Here is a 24,058-nt window from a genome sequence, read left to right as displayed (position 1 = left end):
CACCCATTGATGTATAGTCTTATGTTATATATATATATATATATATATATATATATATATATATATATATATATATATATATATATATATATATATATATATATATATATATATAAAAGTAAATTCAAATCACATCTTACAAATTTGTTTTGTGAAATTGAATTAAGTTTAAAGTTCAGTTCTTAAGATTTGGTGTCTTATTGTAAGTAAGAAGCTTCTTGATATTAAACCAAACTTCAAAATTGAATTTGATACTAAACAAATTGTGGAGCATTTTTTGTTTTTTAGAAGAAAAACCTTTAAAGTAATTTATAAGAATTTGAGAGCTCTCATACCATGTTAAAAGTGAATTTTAAGCCTAACTTAATTCCATAAAATTAGCTTGTAAGATGAAGATTGCACCTACTTATATATTGTAAATTGGTCTTATCTCTAGTCGATATAAAACTTCCAACTGTTAAAGAAATTGTCTTGAAAACATTGTGGTAAAAGTTGAAAGAAGTAAAAAACATTGTACATATGACTAGGAAGAGCATTGGTTGTTGGTTGAGATTATTGAAGAGTGTGCAAGATGGTGGAGAAGGATGTGGCATGGGGCCAATAGGAGAACATAGGTTTAGGGTTGTGTTGTTAAGGACCAAACATTGTTCTGACTTGTACATCACTTGTCTTTGACAAGGTGCCTCCTTGACTCAAAATCTGGGACATCCTAATTTCCATTTTGAGTTCTAGACATGCCCTCTTCAAAAAAACATCCCAGTACATTACCTTATTTTCTTCCCCTTTTTACTATGTTGCCCCCAATAATTTAATGCATTACTGTATCATCTTCTCAGTATATGAGACAGCTACAGAATCATTTCTCTCCTTCAAATTTTACTCTCCCAAGAGGAAAATTAAATATGAATCATTTCTTCAATTCTTGTCATTATATCCCTCTTTACCATAATCAATTTCTTATTAATGTTAACTTTCACAATTCATTAACAAGAAACTTTAGCTTCAATATAAAAATTCATGCTAAACTTTATCAAGGGAAAGTCAAATTCATGCCAAACTTGATCATGGGAAAATGAGATTCGGCATATAATCCATTTGGGATATTGAAAAACTCTACCTTTTTTCTTTTTTCTTGACAAGTTTGGTTATTTTGAAGAATACATTTACACATTAAAATTTTGTCTAGAAAAGAATCAAGATTTGGGTTGATTTTGCAAATTTACTAGATTACAAACTTATATTTTGATAAGTAAAGATGATTTATTAGAGAGACACAACACCAATAAATCATGAATCTAAATTTATATAAAAAATTAACATCAAATTTAATTCAAGTATTTTTTACATGATATTCAACTTTCTCATCTTTAAAATCGTACCGCTGAACATATTTAACAAAGTTAACTTTATAAACCTTATCCAAAGATGCACTAAAAAGGGTATATAATACCATGCAAATATCAATACCATTTATAGATAAAGCATTGCATTGAAAAATAAAATATATTTCCAAAAGTTTGCAATGAGTGAATAGAGAAGGTTAAACTACACCTAACACATGGAACATATATGCAACAGTTGACTTGACAGGTCTAACTCCAAATTTTATTGGATCTCATCCCAAATACAATCTCAATTAGACTGCAAAACAAAGTGTGTCTCAAAAAAGACCTAATTGTACTACTTACAAAATGTTACATCGCCCTTTGTTCTAAAGATCCCATGCACAAAACCAAGACAACAATGTATAGACAAAGGTCACGGATCAAAGTTAAAAAAAAAAAACACCTGTCTTCAATACAATCCCTAATAATTCATTCATTCAAATTCAATCAAGTAGGTGGAAGAAGACATGTAGAATAACATCATTTTTTCAACCTCCCAAAAATTAGGGCAAAATCAACCTTTTTCTCCCTTTTAGTTCTTCAAAACAAGTTCATCATCTCTTTCCAACTCTTCCACCTCCTTCATCACATTAACATGCAAAACAGATACACTTTTTGTGGAAAAAACAAACACCTAATATCATTCTGAGAGACTAGAAGGAAAATTTTTATATATTTATATATATATAAAAAGATGAAACTTTTGTTTAATCCTAAAACTGAAATTTACCATACTAATCATCATGTGAGGAAGAAACCCTTCCAAAATCCAAATGGCCAATCTGATAAAGCTCTCTCCAAACTTTCTCTGCATCAAAACCAGCATTGACAGTGACACTATCCATATCAGAACCAGAAACATTCTTCTTCTTCACTTTTTCTTCTTCATCATCATCATCATCATCTTCATGATCATCATCATATTCATACCCCTTTTTCTTGTTCTTCTTCTTCTTCTTCTTCTTTCCCAACCTCAAACACTTTCTCCCCACAAGAAAAGGCCCTTTCACAAGAGCAAGAACACAGCAATGCAACACAGCACAGGGACAGCAACACACTGCAACACAATCTGCTACATACCCGCCACAGCTTGACCCGCAATGCTTACCCGAACACCTTATCATTTCACCACCACCCTCCTCCTCCTCCTCCACGAACCTGCCACGTGGCTTCTTCTCCACGCCATCGTTCTTCTTCTTCTTCTTTTTCTCCTCACCATGATTATTCTTCTTCTTCTTCATTCTCAATGTGTTGTTCTTCCTCTTCCACCCTGCAATGCAATGCAAGAAACAAGAAACAAGAAACCCCTTTTATGTGTTGTTATTCACTCACTCAACAGTTCCACAGTGTATAATATTATTCTCAATACATTACCATCACCATATATATTTCTTCTATCTGTCTCGTTATTCATTGGCTGTGTACTTATATTTATATATCTATATGTGTATGTGTGTGTATGTACGTATTGCATACATGAGCCAGCTGCTACATTGATCTTCATGCATTTAATATATTATATTTTATTGTTTGTTTAGATTTCCAAAAAAAAAGGGTAAAATTCTTGTGGTTTCATTTAATTTGGTGATTTAAATAGAATACACTTTGACACTGTGATCCACTCACATATACCATTTGTTGACTTTTACAATGACTACTTTAAATTTATACCAACATTTTTTTATGATTTTTTTATAATATAAAATTGGTTCAGACTGTTATTTAACTATAATACAAAAAACATGTAATACAAGATGATGATGTTAACAGTACTACACAATTTTATTCATTCTTTTTGAACATATTGTTTATTTTTTAATGGATTATTAGAATTCATATTTGAATAAATAAAAACTTTTATTAAATTTTAACTACTAGTAAAAAGAATATTAAAAAAACGCATTGCTGCCAAACATAATTATTAATATGGCCATGTTAATTAGAACTTTTTTTTTATCATTACCATTTTCAGAAAAGAAAAATTAAAATAAAATGACTGTTTCAAAAATTGTAATAAGTTACTTTGTAGAAACCTTCTCATGCCAATTTTTCTGAAATATTTAGTTTTTTTAAGTCTACACAATTTTATTTCATTATTTTCTTCATCTGTAAGTGCTTATAAATATACATTCAATTAAATCTCTAAAAAATAAAAGAAAAATACATTTGAATATGATAAAATTTATATGAGTCCACCATAGAAATCACATCATTAATAAGATGGAGAGGTTGGTGCATTTGTGCTATATTTAGTGAAACATGCAGAGGGTGGAAAATAGTTGAGTAGTGTTATTGGTTTAAGGATACAGTGACTTGGTACTTGTGTTTGTGTGAACCTGTGTTGCACAGTTTCTTTGAATAATACTCTTCACCCTTTGAATAATCTTCACAAATGGAACTTCTTTATCCATGTTTACCATTTTCAAACAAAAAGTTTAAGCATTTTTTTTTCTTAAACTCTTCATTAGGGTTTGGTATCAATACTAATAAAAATAGTTAACTTTATGCATAAAATTGGATAAGATAATTTTAACTCAATGAACTTTTAATTCTAAAAATGCAATGTTTTTTTATTATCTAATAGATTACAAATATTTTAAACCACTTGATTCAGTGCACATCTTCCCATTCAGAATATTATAGCACCACTCAAGTGCCTCAATGAATGTAGTCAATTAAATGGAGTAAAAATTGCTACTTCCAAAGTTAACTCAATTAAAGGAATAGAGTCAGAACAGCACAATTTTTTTTTTACACTCAAAATTCAAACATGGGATTTTTCTTGAAAAATATATGGTCCAAACTCTTATCCTCTTTAGACTACCTTATAAAAGAAATCAATCTCAATCTCATGATATTCCAAAAAAAAAAAATATAAAGATTTCATGAAAATTATTTATTCTATAAAAATTTAAGAAAAATGTGCAATATATTCTTTAAAAAACAAATTAAAAGTGCATGATGAGCATTTTAGCTTTTGGGTGAGTGAAACTTTTTGCTCTAGGTGAAAAATAGGGAATTTCACCTCTGTTGTGCACTTGTTATAGCCATTGCAGGTACAGAAGAAAAAAAAAATGGAATCAATTCTTTAACAATGTGGTTTTTTCTACACAGATGAAACACAATAATGAATATATTACTTGTTGAAATAATTTTATTAAAACAATATCATTCCAAATATTGGTGTAAATAAATTAAAAAAAAAAAGTCATTTCAAAAACTAAAGGGATTAATCAATTTAATTTTTTTGAAATACCTAAAGTTATTTAAGAATGTATGAAATGAAATAGATGAAAAGGGTAAAGTAGGAAAATCACTGTGGTGATAACATGTTTTTACCTAAAATAAAAAAGTTATACTTTATGTGATTGTGATGAAACAGAACAATTAATTTATCTCTCATTCCTATTTTGGTTTGAGTTTGAAACTGCTACTCTTGTCTATATGCACTGTGCAGGCTCTTGTTTTATGCCCTACTATTTTTTTTTATTATTTTATCATTATTATAAAGCATCTTGAATGATTCATATTAAGAGTATACAGAAAGAAACAAAAAAAAAATTGAATTTTTCATGTCCAATTGAAACTTAATGTGAATGGAAATGGCAGAGAGAAAGGTAAAATCCCATCAATTTCCTAATTCTTGAAAGGTCACTCACTTTCTTTTTGCTTTGAGATTAGAATCAGAAGGGAAAATAAGAAACCCTAGTCAACATGTGTGACATATATATATATTATACAAAATTTTCAATTTGAAATAAAGTATTTGAAAAAATAAAATAAAAGCATCATGTTAGAGATGAAAAATGTATTTAAGAAAAGAAGAAGAAAAAAAAAGATTTGTATATGGTTTAAGATAATGTTTCTTAGAAGACAAAAACACTTTAACTGGCACAAAGATTCTCATTCACGTGGATTCTTGATCTAGAACAATATTATAAATATATTAGAAGTGCAAAGTGATGACCATTATTGATCTAAACTAATAATATATTTATAAAATGTGAAAAAAAAAATTAAATATTTGAGATAAGAAAAAAAAATGTTTCTTTTACTTACTTGTTTTTGTTTCAGTTCATGTAGAATTGCTGTTGTGAGATTTTTGAGTAATTAGTATAAATGTTTTACTTAAATAAGAAAGTTTACTTAAAAGATTGAATTAATTCATTGAACTTATTGCTATGAATGGGTCTGTATGTAAGAGGATATTGGTGATTTTTTAAGACATGTTAAAAATTAATTGATCTCGTGAAATGTATTGAAGGTTACTAATTAACAACATCGTTTGTTTATTTATTTATTTAATTAATGCATACCATTTATAAGTTTATAACATGATCAATGTTGATGACATCATAATTATTATATATCAAAATATCATGCTTAAATTTTTGAATATAATTGTAAACTCACGAATTTCCTAAGGGATATTAGCAAGCATATCTACATTCTTCTAAGTTATTTACTCAAAATAATAAATCAAATGCAATTGGTATTAATTATTTTTTAGCTTAATTGGTGAGACTAATTATTTTTTATGAAATTCATGAGTATAGTTTATGAAGGGTTTGTTTTTTATTTTTTTGAGCTAAGAATTGATATTTATAATTTACTCATAGGATGTTGGGTTTTGAGTAATAAAATTAATGAAAAATAACTAGTTAAAGAGATTACGTGAATTAAATAGTATAAAAATATATTTCGAATTTAACCCAAGTTGAAGAGTTCAATATAGTTGTTTAGAAGTATTGAAGTTTAAAAGTGAATTGAATTGTTATACATGCATTTTGGAATGTAAAAAGAAAAAAAAAGGTTTAAATTATGGTTTAAAACTAATAGAAAGGTTAAATTTGATTAGTTTTCAATGATATATATTGAAAGATACATTCAAATTAAATTTCTAACTTAATTTGGTTTGGGTGAGAAGATACATTCACTCAACTGATGCATGTGTATGTTCAAATATAAAAAAATATATATATAATTTAATTGGGAATTTTATTTCACTTCACTATCATTATTTCAAATATATATATATATATATATATATATATATATATATATATATATATATATATAAAGCAGATCTACTGGCTGCAAATAAATATCTATCTAACCATATTAATTCTAATATTACTATGATTAAATTAAATATTTACATGTTTCGTATATTCAGTTTTATATTTATAGTTTGTGAAATTCAAAAGTAATCCAGTTTTAGTTTCCAGATGAAAAAGATGATTCAATCTTTTGATTTCAAAACAATATTAATTATAATAATAGCTTCAAACTCTTATTTAGTAATTGAAATGGTTTTAAAAATTAAAACTTTAAACCTCTAAATCTAGTATTAAACACCAGAAGATCATTTTTCTAATAAAAATCGAAATTATTTCAAATCTTAGAACTTAAAACATAATTGATTTTTATCTTTATCATTTTGAGACAATAATGTATGTTATATTGTTATCTGATCTTAAATAATTTTAAAGTTTATTAAATCAAAATTAATAAATTTAAAGTTTGAAGCATTAAAAATATATTTAAATTTCTATATAGAAAATAGCACCATTGGCCCCAATTCTACACACTATCAAGTAATAATTTGACAGTAACAGTAGGTTGAGTGTGACATTCTAGCCACTGCTATAACCAATAATTTTCTCTTTCAGAGAAGCTATAATTGTTTACACAAGTGGATGATTTTTATATAATAAATATGTTTTGTTTTTTTTTTTATCTTTTTATCACAACACTATTTTTAAATAACAAATTACCTTTTTATATAAAAATAAATATATGTAATTGTATTAATATAAAAATGCTACGTCAAATCTTTGTAAAACAACTCATAAAAACCAATCATATTGTAAATACTCTATTTAATTTAATTGCAGTCAACGATTATCTTGCTGTGTCAAGAAATGTTATGTGAAAGCATGTTTAGATCAATTTCTTGATAAGAATGTGGTAGAGAGAATAATAATGAGTAAAAAATATAATTAGTTTATATAATTTTTTTTCAAAATCTTATTTTAACATAAGTATAAGTTTAATTAAATTTGTAAAACAATAATAATTTTTTTACTAAGATTTAAATATATATATATATATATATATATATATATATTATATTTCTTATCATTTTTAAATCATTTTTTTTCTGAAAACACAAAAACCAGACTCTATAGCAGAATGTTACTTGTTATGCTTTCTGGAGATAAATTTTCAGTTTTATGAGATTAAAATAGAAATTTTACAAATTTAATTAATCTCAACATTTTAAATTAAATGATAAAATATAATAGATACTAAACAATTATAAAAAAGGTTTTTTTCAAACAGTTCATAAGTAAAAATCAAAACAAATCTATGACTTTTAAAAAGTAAATATATAAAAATCAACAAACTTATTATACACTTTAATCTATAGTTGACACAGTATAAAATTTTACACTCACATCACAATTTTCTCAACATAACATATTATATATAATAAATAACTATAACATTAATGCAGTATTTAATAAAAGACATGTTGCAATCCACTCTCTCCAAAACCTAAACCAAAACCAGAAGAACAGAAACTCCTTCTTCACACATTCTAATCATAGACTCATTGCCAAGAATCAAGATTGGTGAAGATTGAGAAATTAAAAGTTTCACATGCAAAGCATTGCAGTGAAGGGAAATGAAATGAAGATCCAAAATGCAAATACAAGGTATTAATTGTTGGGAAAAACTATGTTCGTGTATATATCAATGGAGATCCACTTTCAAATTTCATCAAGCAGATTTCAACTGAAAACAGCAGAAGCAAGGTTTGCATGCGTGTTTTGAAGTGAAGACATTGAAGCTAAAACTAAAGCAGCAGATAGAAAAAAAATGCAGTGCTGAAGAACAGTGAAATTGAACTAATAAAAAACTTGAAATGATTAACAGAAAGAAGAGGTGAAGAAAGTTGTTGTAGTTACCTCAGAGAAAGAACGAGATTATTGGCTTCTTCAAGTTAAGCTCGAAAACTGGTTCTGAATCTTCTGCTTGATCTGGTGAGTGATATATAAGAAAAACCATCGATTTGATGCAGAAAGAAACCATGTTTATTATCTCAGAGAGGAATCTCCTTTCTCTCTCTCTCTCTCTCTGTGATGGTAGTTTATAATTTATTTTTATGGTAGTCTGAAACACTTTGTTTAATTAAAGGGTAAACCTATTTTATAATCATCAAAGCTCAGATGAACAGTGTAACTTATAACTGTGTAGAAAAACTGTCTCAGAGAAGGAGAGTGTGATGAAGAGTTCCAATGAGAGGGAATTTTATATATATATATATATATATATATATATATATATATATATATATTTTCTTCAGTGAGACTCTGATCATATCATATAGTTTGATTTTCTTACCACTTACCTGACCAATACTGAGGCACGTGAGAGCCAGAATGCACGTGCCCCCACATTGTCTGCTTTTTCTTTTGCTTCTTTTTTGGGTTTTCCATGTATCTCTTTTTAAGACAACTCCATTTAAGGCATTAAATTGGACATTTCTTTTAAGGAAGATTCAAATTTTGTTCACTGTGCTATGATAAAAAAATTTCTCTTCTGTTGGACTTAACTGTCTTGGGTTACAGTAGACATGAGTTTTTTATTTGAATTTATCGGTTTGAGTTATAAGGAGATGCAAAACCTAAAAGTGATAACTTTATAATATTCAAATAGTGTTGATGGAAAAAAGTTGTGTTTAGAGTGTCACTTTGTAGAGCTTATCAATGGACACAAAATGGGTTGATTGTAGTTATATTTCTGCATATTCACCCATTGAATGCATTTTAAACAGCTGTATACTTATTAAGATCCTACAACTAAGGTTTTGAATTTATGTTTTATTGAAAATCCAAGTGATTTTAATTCATATATCGAGTAAATATGAAAAAATTGAGGACAGAAAATTCATAAATTTATTGGTTTTGGATTGGAAATAATGTCGATCCTTTATATGTGAGTTTGATTCATGTATTATATTTTTCCGGTAATCTTACCTTGAAAAACCTAGTGGTATAGAGATGGTGGTTATGTTGGTGCCTAGTTTAGACAAAGTCTTGTATCAAAGGTTTTTTTACGGAGAATCATGTAAGAATAAAGATTTATAAACTTATTTTCTTAAAATTTTGGGTTGAGGCGATTCTTCATTGAAATATCTATGTATAAAGTTATAGAAATATAAATCCATTTTGATTTGATGGTTCTAATTACTCAATGCACAAATGTATATGCATTATTTGGACCAACTTATTCATAAAACTTTACCTTTGTTGATATCAAAAAGTTATAAAAGAAAAAAATAATTTTTAAAGTTCTGTTGAAATAAATTTGTTTTTTTAACAGCAATAACAAATAAAATAAAGAGAGGCAATACAGTTGCCTCAACCCATATACAAAAGTCAAAAGAAGAGAGAAAAGAAAAAGAAGGTCCAAGAATCGACATCCTCATGAACACCTCCCCTCTAAAGGTAATTAAGAAAAAACTCCATGAGAGATGTTGCAAAAATACACTTCCATAAGCAAGAACATAGCCTAAAAAATTACAATCCTAATAAAAATATGAACGTAATTAAAAAATATCAAGAGAACAAGTATCAAGGCATTATCTTAGCGTCTCCTCCTCCCATAAAAATTCCTCCAGTTCCACCAAGAGCCTGCACCTGGTAAACAAATGCATAAAGCAAAAAAGGTGTTGTTTTGTGACAACCCTTGACTATTAGTGAAAACTCAAAAATTAATTGGATAGAGCACCATAGGCTTTTGCCTATGTTAAATGGACAATATGCATGAAAAATGACATAAACACCAAGCTGAATAACAAAAAGTTGTTGTTGGGTACTTATTTGTGATTTAAGCCCATGCTCTAATATGGGCTAACATAAAAACCTCTTCTACATCAACTAATGCATTTCTAAACATAACATCATTTCTATGGGTCCAAATACCCGAAACGATAGCCACCCACATACATCACCAAGCTTGATTAAGTTTGTTACTAATTCTATTAAGTCAAGCTGACCAAAATGTATTTTTTCACTATTGTGATAAACAGAAGGTCGTCATATCCATGAGTCACAAAGCTACCAAATGTGTGTTGCCACCTTGCAATTAAAAAAGAGATGACTTGTAGTTTCAAAAGTATTATGACAGAAAACACATGTGCTTCTTCCCAAGAGTATTTCCCTATTAAGTAAATTGTCTCTAGTGGCCACTTTATTAATGAGTAGTCTCCATGCCAAAAATTGAGCAAATGACAATGTTTTATGATAGAGGATTATCCCAAGATTTCGTACGAGAAGAACTTGAAGACGAACCTTTATAATTTAAAGGACCTATGACAAGACGAAGGAGCAAAATATTGGAAGATCAAATCTAGTCAAGGCTTCTGATGCTACAAGTAATAAAAAATTCAAAGGATATGAAGATCATGACTTGGAGCACATTTGAAGGATAGTTTTTAGGAAAATTAACTTATATTTTTAGACTTTGAGTTTTCTTTTAGAAATTAGTTCTGTTCTATGTTTTTGGACTTTGGACTTTCTTTTATAAATTAGTTTATGTTTTTATGTTTTGGGCTTGGGCATTCTTATAGGGTTCTCAAGTTTTCTTAAACTGATGTGTCTATATATAGAGGTACCAAAAACTAATGTAGACATTTTTAGTCATATATTGAATTTGATTTCATTAAAGAGAGGATTTTCTTTGTTATTGGCTTAGGCCTCCGGTTCTTATCAAAAATTAAGAACATAGCCTAAGCCATAAGCAAAAACATAGCCTAAAAAACTGATAATCCTAATAAAAATATGAACGTAATTAAAAAAATATATCAGAACAAGTATCAAGGCATTATCTACGCGTCTCCTCCTCCCATAAAAATTCATCCAGTTCCACCAAGAGCCTGCATTTGGTAAACAAATGCATAAAGCAAAAAATGTGTTGTTTTGTGACAACCCTTGATTATTAGTGAAAACTCAAAAATTAATTTGATAAAGCACCATAGGCTACGTTTTGCCTGTGTTAAATGGACAATATGCATGAAAAAGGACATAAATATTTAAAGGGTACTTTCATTATACCACAATTCAAAATGGTAGAGAATCTTTGGACCATACTAACATGTACTCCTAAGCTTTCTATCTTACTTTTCTTAAAATTAACCTTCAGACTACATGCAATTTTGAAACATCTAAGCATACTCTTTATGACCATTATATTTTATGTTTTTGCTTTGCAAACAAATATAGTATCATCTGCAAATTGAAACATGCTTACTGGAATCTTTTTCTGGCCCACCTTAATCCTATCCATCAATCCTTTGCTCTCAGTCTATCTAACAACATCAGTCAATCCTTGAAATGAGAAGTCCAGCAAAAATAACAAACTCCAACATGGTTATGTTCTAACAAAAAAATATGACAAAAAGAAAGAAAATACATATTACCGGTGAACATAAAGAAATAAAGATAATAAAGAAATAAAAATCTTGATGTTATATTACCCTGGTTGAAAAATAGAGTTGTATATGTCTCCATGATTGAAAGGATCTTCATATATGTGAGTTGGGCTTATATCTCATTGATGTTGTATTTTCTTTCAGTAATCCTACCTTAAATGTCTTATATCAAATGTTGATGCCGAGTTTAGACAAAATCTTATATCAAATGTCTTCCTGACAAAGAGTTATCATGTAAGAATAAAGATCAGTAAACTTATTTTCTTTAAAGTTTTGAGTTGGAGAAGATTCTCCATTAAAATACCGACGTTTGAAGTTATAAAAGTGTAAATCCATTTTGATTTTGATGGTTCAAAATCATACTTGATACATAAATGTATATGCATTATTTGGAAAATTTTATCTTTGTTGATATCAAAAAGTGGTGTAAAAAAAGCATATTTATATAAAAAAATATTTTTTAAAGTTATGATGAAGTTACAGTTGTTGATATCAATTTCATTTATAATAAAAAAATAATATTTTATATAAATTATATTTTTTTTAACAAATTAATGATGTTTACAAAAGCTAAGCAAATTATGGCGGTACAGAAAGCAAAAGCCTCGGTAGAAAAGACCTAAACAAATTGTGATGGGCCTTATTTGAGAACCCAAACCCAATGAGTTGAGAAGAGAAGAGAACAGACCTAATTTTTTGATTTTACAATCGGCTTCTTCTCTGTTTCTCTAGGTGTGGGCGTTTCTCAGTTGCAGCGACTGTGAAGCGACAGAGAAGATAATCGTAGAGAAGAAGGAAGGGTTGAGGCTATGGCGGCGCATCATGGGGAACCGGCGAAGCTGCGGTGGGGCGAGCTGGAGGAGGACGACGGCGAGGATCTGGACTTCCTCCTCCCGCCGCGACAGGTCATAGGGCCCGACGACAACGGCATAAAGAAGGTCATCGAGTACAAGTTCGACGACGACGGCAACAAGGTCAAGATCACCACCACCACGCGCACCCGCAAACTCGCCAACGCGCGTCTCAGCAAACGTGCCGTCGAGCGTCGCTCCTGGCCCAAATTCGGCGACGCCGTTCATGAAGACGTCGGCAGCCGCCTCACCATGGTCTCCACCGAAGAAATCCTCCTCGAACGCCCTAAACCTCTTGGTAATACCTCTCCCCGGAATCCACCTTTCATTACCGTTTTCATTACAATTTCTCTGTTTTCTTTCCTAATTACACTGTGGTAATGTCTGTGATAACTAGCCGTTCGAGAAAATGCATTAACTGCAATTACATTGAGTCACCTCTTTCTGTTCGAAAATTCTGGAATGGCCTTCAGAATTGATCATGATTTGTAGCATGTGTTTAAACTTCTAATTTGATTTTCCGAAACTGACATCTGCACACTTACTTTTAGAGAGGTTGAACATCATGAAAACTAAACAAGAAAGGAAAATGTCTCTCTCAGTGTATTCTATTTTTTTATTTCAAAACACTTATATCTTGAACAAATTTCATAACCCAGTAGATTTTGAATGTGAAATTGATTGCTGAAACTGTAAACCAAATTTAGGGAAATAGTTTTAACACAAGAAAAAAACAACGTGAAAAAGAATTAGAATTGCTCTAAATTACTATGTTCTTAAAATCCTCTGTTTATGCATGAGAGTGAAGACTTTAACTTGAGATCTGTAGTGAGTTTAGTGTAGGTATCTATCTACATATCTTTTATGTAGTTATAGGATTGTTATAGAGTAGGATAATTGGATTGATCTATGATCAGTATTTAACTACTGTGTTTCTGTGATTGTTATCAGGCTCCAAAACAGAGGAGCCAAAGACTGCTGGGGACCCCTTGGCTCAATTCCAGAAAGGTGCTGTTCTGATGGTGTGTAGGACATGTGGGAAGAAGGGTGATCACTGGACCTCAAGGTGTCCATACAAGGATCTTGCCCCACCATCTGAGGGATTCGTGGATAAGCCTGCAACATTAGATGCTGCAGCAGCAACAGGTGGTGCAACCAAGGGAGCCTACGTGCCTCCTGGTATGAGGGCAGGGGCTGAGAGGAGTGGTGGATCTGATATGCGGCGGAGGAACGATGAGAACTCTGTGAGGGTAACCAACCTCTCTGAAGACACAAGAGAGCCTGATTTGCTGGAGCTGTTCCGTCCTTTTGGTCCTGTGAGCAGAGTTTATGTTGCCATTGATCAGAAGACCAGCATGAGCAGGGGCTTTGGCTTTGTTAACTTTGTCAACAGGGAAGATGCGCAGAGAGCTATCACCAAACTCAATGGGTATGGTTACGACAATCTCATACTTAGAGTTGAATGGGCAACCCCAAGGGCAAACTAGAGTATGATGTTTTTGTGCTTTTCCCCATTCTTGTGTTTTGAAGGTGCATCTATTTTTGTAGTAAGTATTGTACTTGATTCCTTTGAGAGGATTTGCCATTTAAAAGTATAGATTTGAGATCTTAATTTGGTTATTGATAATGAGGTATTGTCATACCCTTCTTCTACATCTATAAGGTATTTTGAAACTAAAAATGGTTGATCTTTCTTGGCTTAGGTTGAGTCCATCTACACCATTTTTTTACTGATTAATAATAAGTTGGATAAAAAACATATTACTGGTTTTGACATTATTTGTACTCATTAAGTACTATTAGTTAATAAGAATAATCGAGATATTGAAAATGTAAAACTATTAGAATATCATTATTAATAAAAAGATATTCTTTAAATAATTTATTATGATTTTTTCTTCTAAATTTGATCTCCCTTGATAATTTTATTGTATTCTTTTGAACTAACCCTTCAAATAAAAGTTCATGAATATTTATGTTCATGCGTTAACAGCTTTAATTGTGATGGATATAAATAAATTAAGGATTTCCTTTGAAAAAGTATATTTAAGCTATTCATTTTGCGGTTTTAATATTTTTAATACATTTTATCAAATTCAAAATGAATCTAAAATATTCATTAAATTAATTTTTTAAATTTTAAATAGTACTTATAATTTTAATATATACTTGAATATAGGATGACTGCAAAATTTATATTAATTCAATATATCATATAAAAAACCTTAGTTGTTATGTAATATGTCGAACATCTTAATCCATATTACGTATTGTGTTGGTTGACTAATCAATTAATTATATATAAATATAAATTTTCAAAAATTTTAAACTTTGGAAAATGTATTTTTCGCAACCTCTTCTCTTACCTTGAAATTTTAATGGAATTAATTGTAAATTATAGATTAATTTAAAGGTTATTTTAATCTAACTATTTTTTTCTCTTTCATTTAATAGTTCTTTGAACTAATTATTAAACCTCTTAAATATTATAAATTTTTATATCAATATTTTAAAATTAATCTCGTTTTTGAAACACATACCATATTAACTTTGCTTTTAAGTATTTTTCACGAAGTATGTCCTAATTTCTAGTACACATTTATAATAACCACCACAAGAGAATCAAAGTTTAGAATTTGAAGTTGAAATATACAATTTATTAATATGTTGAGGCTAATCTAAAGGAACATTTGACAACATTAATCAAATAATTTAAGACTAAGAATGTTTTCTTTTTAAGACACGATTCAATATGTTAGTTGGAATGAAGACAAAAGTTGTTAGTAGTTATGTTAAGTAGTCACTTTGGTGTATCTTTTGTTTCTTTTCCAATCTTACTTTTTCTCCTTCATCTCAATTTCTTACTTTATTTTATTTTTTAAATGAATTACGCTCACCAAAAAGTCAAAACAATAAAATGGCACGATTTTATTCTCTCTAGATTGATCTGCAAATAGTTTTCTGAACTAGAATTTCTTGTGTTGGACACCCTAAAATAATAGTTAAACAAGTAAGTAACAATTTTATTTTTTTAATTATGATTTATTGTCCCTTTATTCAAAGATTGAACAAAAATTTCTCCAAAGAATTTATAAAATTGTAATTTGTTTCAACCATTTATTTTTTATTTTTTTTATCTCATTATCCTTAGAAACTAAAGTATTAACAAATCACAGTTTAAGGCACTACCAACATAGGACCTACCAAATTTTGAACTTCATAATCCATCATTTTTCTTTTCTGGTGCAACATAGGACCTACCAACTGTCACATTGTTGAAACTGCTAACAATTTGAATTGTTGCAACCTTTCACTTCTAACATGCTAAAATTTTTAGTTGATACTTCAAACCTACCTCTGCATGTTGATTTTAGTTTCTAGTATGAAGAAAATTTCAGTTACTTCAGATTGAAAACTAATACTAACTGATTCAAATGTTACTATTTATTATTAAAAATGCAGTGGTGGCCAAGTTCAGAAGACAGAAAAATTGCCTGATTTGGTATACAGTTGAATAGAATTATATATTATAATTAAACCATAAATGAATACAAACATTACTAATCACTGAATACACTATATAACATGCCTCATCTATTTTTCTCATCTAATTATGCCTAAGGCAAACCATAAATAAATAAATAAATAAACCAACTTTTCCAGAAAACATAACATTATTTCATCTGATATTCACTGTAACACCTGAGTGGCCTTGACATGAGTCTGCATAACTTCTCATTAGACAGTTCAAATCTTCGTACAGAACTGTTTGATGCTTCTCCACATATCTTTTCCTTAGGCATTCCAATCTCCTTGGCCAAATTCTCTGCCCCACTTTGTGAATCTATTACTTTATCAAAGCAAATGTATCTACCAGAAGCATTGTTGTTCATTGCCTTCAACACACTTGCATGAGCTTCTGCCAGTTTTGTCACATCCACAGTTGCTAGCAGACCAAGAGAATACATTTCTTGACCACCTACATCAGCAATTTCAAGGTTTTAGATTCCATTATGTTTGATTCCATCTTCAAATCAATAGAAATCTGAAGACTCTTAATATAGAAATAAGCGTGAAAACCCAAAATCAGAGAAAAATCATGGTTATCTGATAAGAACCAGAAAATAATACTATGTAAAAATTTGTTCAACATATAAACTACTCTTTTTAACTCCAAGTACACCCACACTCTAACTTATTGTGAGCGATGTAAGATTTTTCAAAACGTATTATTTTTATGGACCTAACAATATATAACTTAGATCCTAACATCTGAAGGTAATATACACTTTACATGAAAAATGAGATATGAGTTATCATAATATTAGTTAAGGTAAGTTTGATTAAACTCAGAAACTTGACAGCAAATGGTACAAGAAATTGGACCACTTGTTTTGGTCAATAGTAGCACCTTTGAGGTAAGCAATTGTTGCTGTTGGATTCCTGTGACAAAATTGAGGACCTGTAATTAGAGCAGGGCAAATGGTAGTGAGTTTCAAACCCTTCTCATTGGCTATTCTCCAAGCAGCTTTTTCTGCTCTCATCTTCCCCAGTGCATACCAGAGCTGCCATACAAATTCAAAGCACAAAGCAGGGTCATTAATGATGATTTTTCACTTACATAAACATGTTAGATGATAAAAAAAAAAAAAAAGTAAGAAAATATCATTGTGCAGAGTTTACCTTCTTTTCTATGCAGAATGATTCACTGCTCCAAGAGCCATGATTAATAACTGGGGTGAGGTCTGGTTGTGCAGTGTCTTGCCACACACAAGCTGCTAGTGAGGAAGTGAACACACATCTCTTTATTGAAGGTGTTCTTGCACATGCTTCCATCACATTCTCAGCAACTCTAACTTCAATCTCAGCCATGGATTTCTAGAAACCAGACAGAAACAATTGCTCAGATATTATACAGTAATTTTTCTTCCAGATATTGTTAGCAACAGTTCCTTAATGGTGTTTACATGAATGTAGCTCATTGTGATTTCAGAAACTTTTCTAAATGTTGCTTAATGTCATTTCAAATCAGTGTTTAAGCCAGATTAGGGATAAAAAAAGTATGAAAACTTTTTTATCTTTCTAACTAACAAAGTGTTGTGAAATGAACATTTGTTCAATCATGCAGATGAACTTCTGTAACACTTTTTATTGTACAATAAGTTGTTCATCCATTGATGAATTGGTGTTCATGATGCCACCAAACTAAAAGGGTTTTTCCCAAAGAGCCGTTATTTGTCAATGAGACAGGTTTTTGGACATTCCAGGTAAGTAGGTGATGTGTCACAGTTAGAAGGGTAAACAAAAAATTAATCAATCAAATTGCAGATTTTTCAAAAATGGAAAGACTGAAATCACATGAACAAAGTAACAGACACAGACACTAAAATTACACACAGTAAAAACACCAGTTTACAGAATAAAAATTTAATTAATCTAAAGTAATAAATTTAAAACCCTAATTACTGGAGAAAAAAGTGTTCTTACTGTGTATCCAGAAAGACCTGCAGGATCTGTGAATGCAGAGGTGTGAAAAACTCCACGACAGCCCTGAAATGCTTTCTCCAACCCATCAATGTCAGTTAGCTTTGCCATTATTGCTTCCAACTTTCCCTCTGCACTTTTCTCAATTTCCTTCACTTTCTCCATCTCCTCTGCACAAATCAACCAACCATTCTTAACTACTACCATCATCTACAACATTCACTCAACAATAGAATAAATATCAATTCTTTCTTCCTCACTCACTTTCTGTACCATTATTGTTGCTGCATTTATTGTGATGTTGATTGCTATTGGTGTTTCTGTATAATAATTGTTGATTCTTTTTTTAACTGTGTTCTTTATTCATAAAAAAACCAAAAATGTGACCTAATTAAAGGTAATGCAGAATGTGAATTGGTTTTGGTTAAACTTTCATATGTTGAGATCATTTTAGAAAATTAATGGTTGAGTTTTTGTTAAAGAAATTTATTTTAGTAAATATATAAAATATTTTTTACTTTCTTTCAAATATTTTAATTTTTGATTTTGTTGTTAGTGTTGCGTGATTAATGAATTAAAAGATAACAGTCACAGAATTTCAATAATAACTAAATAAATCAAGATATTTAGAAATAAAAAATAAAAAATGCATTACTCAATAAAATACCAATTTTCAATTGAAATTTATTTAAACATACTTAAATTAATAAAATGTTTAAACTTAATTAAGTCTAACCAATATTAATAAACGCATCAAACACATTGAAAAAAAAAGACTTTTTATGCATTTTAATTTTTCTAAACAAATATCATTTTACCCTTACACACCATTTACCTTAAAAATTACGATTAAATTACCAAATATATATAATTTTAGTTTTTTTTTTAGTTTTTATGCATATCATTTTAAATCTTCTTAAATTTCCATCATCGAAATTCATAAAACTTGAAATATAAAACACATAGAGAAAGTACAACTCCTGTTAATTTTTTTTTTTTTTAAAAAAAATAGTCATTTAAAATATTTAATATGTCAAATCATAATTACTGTCAAAAAATATATCACATCAATGAACATGCATCTAATTATTGTGGGTCGTGGAGATTAATATAAATATGGGTCATACCAATTATATAGATTAATATAGTTTGTTATGGGCTTATTATCATATTAATTAATAGAGATTATATATAGAATAGGAAATTATTTATTTGGAGCATCATATTTTAATTAAACTCCAATTATATTAATATAATTCTCCCCATAAATTAATGGAGGAAAAAGAACGTGTTTTTTTTTTATTCCATAAATTCTTGCAGCACTCTTTGGTTTGTGACCATACACGATACACTTTACTACACCACAATAAACAAAATGCTATATAATGACATTGAATATATATATAACTAAAATAAACCAACACAATTGTTTTTTTAAAAAAGTAGAGATTGAAATTGGTCAAATTTTTTATTAAAAATTAAAAAATATATATAAGGAAAGTTTGAAGGAAAATAAATAAAAAACCACTAGAAAAAAAAAATAATAAGTTGAATAATAAAAAATATAATAAGTTGAATAATAACATTATATATTGAGTTTGGTCTTTGGCAAATTGCCATATACGACTTTTTCCTTATTCAAAATTCGCACAGTAGACTAATCTATGTGTACATCTTATGAACCATCAAATATAATAAACATATAAAAAAGTTGACATTTTTAAATATACATATATATAGAATAACATTATCTAGCAACTACTCTTGATAAATTTCTTTAATGATTAAATATTGATTTTGTTCTTTACAAGGTCAATATACTAACTAATATGTTTTATATTACCCGAATATTTAATAAAAAAAAATTATACACAAGAAAATCAAAATTTCAAACACTTTTTACATTAAAATTTTAATAATAAAAAAAACTATTTCACCTTCATTAAACTGAATATTTATACCTTTTGTTTGTTATTGAATGACCCATGGACATGAAATTGCCAACTATGCACACTTTTCCATCACACAACACAACTTTGTCGTGCGGAAACAAACATACCAAATCATCATCGACGCAACAAGTTTGAATAGTCGAAACTTAAAAGAAAATAATTTTTTATAATTAAATTTTGACAAATTTCTCTTATAATCATTTAAAATATCATTTAAAATATGACACCTCAAGTTATAAAAAAAAATTGTAAAAATTTAATAATCAAAATATCATTTCGCATCTCAAATTCACTTAAATTTAATAAAGCAACAAACAACCTAAAATTTTTGTAAACAAATAATTAATCAAAATGCATCTCACGAGTCGAGTTAACTAACCTTCACGGAACTCTCTCATGGCAGAATAATCAACTGGTTTTTTTAATAAATCATTTTTTTTAAATCCAAAGGGTTTTCATTTTCACACAAAAAACGAGTTCAGAAACTATCTAGTTTGGATTATTAGAGAATAATTAACGAATAAATAAAACGTTTTTGCAACAAAAAGTTTGGAAAATACGAATTAGGTGTTGAAATTTTTTACAAAGATCATGTTTTCTGAATCTCTTCCCCTGTTTCTCTCACAAGAACTACCTAGTTAAAAATTTCAGCTTCAAAACTTTAAATTTTCTCTAAAACTTTAATCAAATGAATCTCACCCAATAAACAAAACCCAGTTCAAGAAAGAACCAACACATGTATGCACCTAACAATCTTATCATAACCTTTTTTTAGCTTATTCTACCAACCTTCATGAACGAAAAAGAAGCAATTTTTCTGAGTTTTTAATTCGATTTTTGAAGTGTTCATGGTTGAATCAAAGTGTTTATGGAAAAGGAAACGAAAGTTGATGAAAAGTTTACCTGGGTTTTCCACTGTGATCCGAAGAGAGTAACCCAATTGCAAGAGATGGTTGACCAAGGCAAGTCCAACATAAGAAACACCACTTGTAACACATAACAATGTTCCTTTTTCATCACCATCTTCATAATAAGAAGAAACCAGGTGGTGGTTTCTTCCTCCTTCATCGTCTTTTCCGGCGGCCGCCACCAATTTCCGGCAAAAGGCCTCCGTCTCCACCTTCTCACTCTCCCATGTGCACATAACACCCATTATATTTAGACCAAAGTATAATATAAGATATGGTAAGATATAATATAAGGTGATGAAGATTTATATGAAATCTAGGGAAAGGAATTTGATGAAGTTGAGGATGATTTTAGGGTTTTGTTGAATATGGAAATGAATGAAAATGGTGGAAATTTATAGAGGATTTAGTCCAAAGGTCAAGTGAGAGACTTGGTTGTGCTACTTTATCGTCAAAGTCCATCAAGGTGGGTATGCTATCAAGTAATAATAATAATAATAATAAATAATGATGGTAATATATACAGTAATAGGTTGAATTAATCGGATGGTAAGTGTCTTCATTTAGATGTATCAGTTTAGTATTTGATTTTAAAAGTGTGTTAATTGAGTCTCAACTTTTGAAAAAATGTTTCAATTAGATTCTTCCCAACAAAAAATTATTAATACCGTTAACGGTATTGATATTTAAAATGACTTATAAAATTAAGTATTGATACTTATATTAAAACTTAGTGGTAAAAGTCATCAATTAAGTTTACGGCTTTAGTAATTTTGAAGTTAACGGTTTTAGTAATTTTTTTTCTGAAAGAAAACTGATTAAAACACTTTTTCAAAAGTTGAAACTAGATTGACAAACTTTTAAAAGTGGATATCAAACTGACACATATGAATAAAAGGGGTATCATCCAACTAATTAAACTTATAATAATAATAATTATTATTATTATTAATAGTAAAAGTTGTAAAAGTTGTTAGATTTAAAGGAAGAACAGACTAAGAAACTAAAAGGAACAAACCAGGAAGTTTACATATTAGACCTTGTTTTGTATTGGATATTATTTTATTACTTGGCTTCTTTATGTTAGTGCACATAAGAGGACTTTGTTTTTAAATATTTTTTAACGAAAAGCGTATTAGGGCATTTAACACTTAAGTATTATAAAAAAAATGTTCCTATTAGAATATATTGATGTGACGTAAAAAAATCTTAAAAGTAAAAATGTTTTTCAATCGTGAAAATGTCTCAGATTATTAATATTCTGATTTGTAAAATCTTTGTATTATAGTAAAATTTGACGAGGAAATGACACGGTTATAGATAAATAAGAGGTCGTAATAAAATTATTGTATTAGAAATGAGTTCGTGTATCACATTTTATTGCACTGTGTATGTTTATTATTTAACTGTTTTTTTTCTTTAAAAAACCATTGTTATTTTCGAATCTTATCATGTAAATTATTGTTATACATTTTGTCGTTTTTTATTTTATTTTTAGGAGAACATCATAAACTAGTTTTTGACCCATGCTTAGCACAGGTCGTTGTTTTTTTTATATATATTTATATTAAAAATTAATGTAAATCTTATTATTTTAAAATAAATATTTTATTTAAATAATTATATTTAAGTTTATAATAGTGAATAGTTAAAATTATAATATTTAAATAATTAATCATAGAAATTTTTATTTACAAATTAATTAAAAATAAATAATATTATTTTAATATTAATATTTTATGTTAAAATAACATATTATAAAAAGTACAATTGAGAATCAATACTTATAATATTAATTGATTATACTACTACTACTACTAATAATAATAATAATAATAATAATAATAATAATAATAATAATAATAATAATAATAGACATATCTTAATGTTGCACTGCACTTAAAATTAAAATGAAAGAAAATAAACAACCAAACCATAAAAAAACAAAAAGTAAAAGTAATTAAAATATGATCTATAGAATAAAAAAGATAAACTGTAGAAATATTGTAAAATGAATTATCTCGTAAAAATAACAATTTGATATGAATTTATTTATACTGAATGATAAGTTTGACATAATAAGTGATTAGAGATATATAGCTATAAGATTAAAATTTCGAATTATACACTTTAGTTAACTATTATATTATTTGTTAATAATAATAATAATAATAATATTAACATTATTAATAATAATAATAATAATACATTACTAGAAATTCTCATCATGAGATTTTTCTTGTAAATTTATTAAAAGAAATTATGTGAAAATTTTTTTTTCTATCATTTTTTTCAAGAATCTTAATCGGTATGTATTTCCTTTGTAGGTAATTATTTCCTAAAGAATTTGTTGCGAAAAGTGTTTTATCTAAAATATTTTGTAAAAAATTAATAGTGATTTCTTGCAACAAATTTTTCATAACAAAATTTGTAAGTATTTCCTTTAAAAAATTAAAATTAAAATTGACAAGAAATATAAATTTTTTTAGTAGTAATATCATTAATAATAATAATAATAATACTAATATTACCAATATTGATGTTAATATTAATTCAAATAATAATATGATTTTATAGAAAATATGCAAATAAGTTAAAAATGATCTCGTAGAGAAGTAAAAATGATGTACAAAATAAAATGTAAGCATACTGAAAAAAAAAAGTATTATAAAAACAAAATATCTTAGTTAAATGAAATGTTTTAACTTGTCTTCTTTGTTGTTGGTAGCAAAATTATGATAAAGAAATTATTTGTTAATAAACAATAATAATAATAATAATAATGTCAATATCTTAATAATACTAATATTACTTATAATAATAAAACTAATATCAATACTAATATTAATATTATTAATATTAAAGTTAATATTAATTCAAATAATAATATGATGACATAAAAAATACGTAAGAAATTGAACTATGGTTATGTAGAAAATGAAAATGAAACGTATTTACAAAATAAAAGTAAAATGTA

At 28.2% G+C, this 24,058-nt stretch overlaps 3 protein-coding genes across 4 annotated transcripts; 1 reads left to right on the top strand and 2 right to left on the bottom strand.

The window, feature by feature from the left end:
- Positions 1-1,621: 1,621 nt before the first annotated feature.
- LOC114182476 lies at positions 1,622-8,664 on the bottom strand. Its single transcript, XM_028069353.1, has 2 exons — positions 8,360-8,664; positions 1,622-2,655 (listed from the first exon to the last, which is right to left on the bottom strand). The coding sequence occupies exon 2, from the start codon at positions 2,624-2,626 to the stop codon at positions 2,120-2,122; it is 507 nt and encodes a 168-aa protein (XP_027925154.1). The 5' UTR covers positions 2,627-2,655; positions 8,360-8,664; the 3' UTR covers positions 1,622-2,119.
- A 3,905-nt stretch (positions 8,665-12,569) lies between these two features.
- LOC114180243 (eukaryotic translation initiation factor 3 subunit G-like) lies at positions 12,570-14,392 on the top strand. The gene is made up of 2 exons (XM_028066530.1): positions 12,570-13,035; positions 13,689-14,392. Exons 1-2 carry the CDS (start codon positions 12,696-12,698, stop codon positions 14,222-14,224), a joined length of 876 nt encoding a protein of 291 aa, XP_027922331.1. The 5' UTR covers positions 12,570-12,695; the 3' UTR covers positions 14,225-14,392.
- A 1,827-nt stretch (positions 14,393-16,219) lies between these two features.
- LOC114182381 (cinnamoyl-CoA reductase-like SNL6) lies at positions 16,220-21,465 on the bottom strand. 2 transcript variants are annotated; one of them, XM_028069254.1, is made up of 5 exons: positions 21,077-21,464; positions 18,225-18,431; positions 17,421-17,615; positions 17,149-17,302; positions 16,220-16,716 (listed from the first exon to the last, which is right to left on the bottom strand). In XM_028069254.1, the coding sequence occupies exons 1-5, from the start codon at positions 21,239-21,241 to the stop codon at positions 16,412-16,414; spliced, it is 1,026 nt and encodes a 341-aa protein (XP_027925055.1). In that variant the 5' UTR covers positions 21,242-21,464; the 3' UTR covers positions 16,220-16,411. The 2 variants fall into 2 exon arrangements, with proteins under 2 accessions (XP_027925055.1, XP_027925054.1); XM_028069253.1 differs by having other exon boundaries at positions 16,236-16,716; positions 18,225-18,391; positions 21,077-21,465.
- Between the last annotated feature and the right edge of the window lie 2,593 nt (positions 21,466-24,058).

Source organism: Vigna unguiculata, chromosome 4, assembly GCF_004118075.2.
Source record: "Vigna unguiculata cultivar IT97K-499-35 chromosome 4, ASM411807v1, whole genome shotgun sequence".
NCBI classification, from domain to species: Eukaryota; Viridiplantae; Streptophyta; class Magnoliopsida; order Fabales; family Fabaceae; genus Vigna; species Vigna unguiculata.
The sequence above is the reverse complement of the archived record's forward strand: the minus strand, read 5'-3'. Positions and strand labels throughout refer to the sequence as shown.

What these genes read in the sequence shown, in the direction of transcription:
- LOC114182476 (XM_028069353.1), bottom strand. Translation starts at nt 2,626, where the DNA reads ATGAAGAAGAAGAAGAATAATCATGGTGAGGAGAAAAAGAAGAAGAAG.
- LOC114180243 (XM_028066530.1), top strand. Translation starts at nt 12,696, where the DNA reads ATGGCGGCGCATCATGGGGAACCGGCGAAGCTGCGGTGGGGCGAGCTG. An exon ending in CGAACGCCCTAAACCTCTTG is followed by an intron (nt 13,036 to 13,688) that starts GTAATACCTCTC and finishes GATTGTTATCAG; the next exon opens with GCTCCAAAACAGAGGAGCCA.
- LOC114182381 (XM_028069253.1), bottom strand. Translation starts at nt 21,326, where the DNA reads ATGGGTGTTATGTGCACATGGGAGAGTGAGAAGGTGGAGACGGAGGCC. An exon ending in GATCACAGTGGAAAACCCAG is followed by an intron (nt 18,392 to 21,076) that starts GTAAACTTTTCA and finishes TGATTTGTGCAG; the next exon opens with AGGAGATGGAGAAAGTGAAG. An exon ending in AACAATTGCTTACCTCAAAG is followed by an intron (nt 16,717 to 17,148) that starts GTGCTACTATTG and finishes TTGCTGATGTAG; the next exon opens with GTGGTCAAGAAATGTATTCT.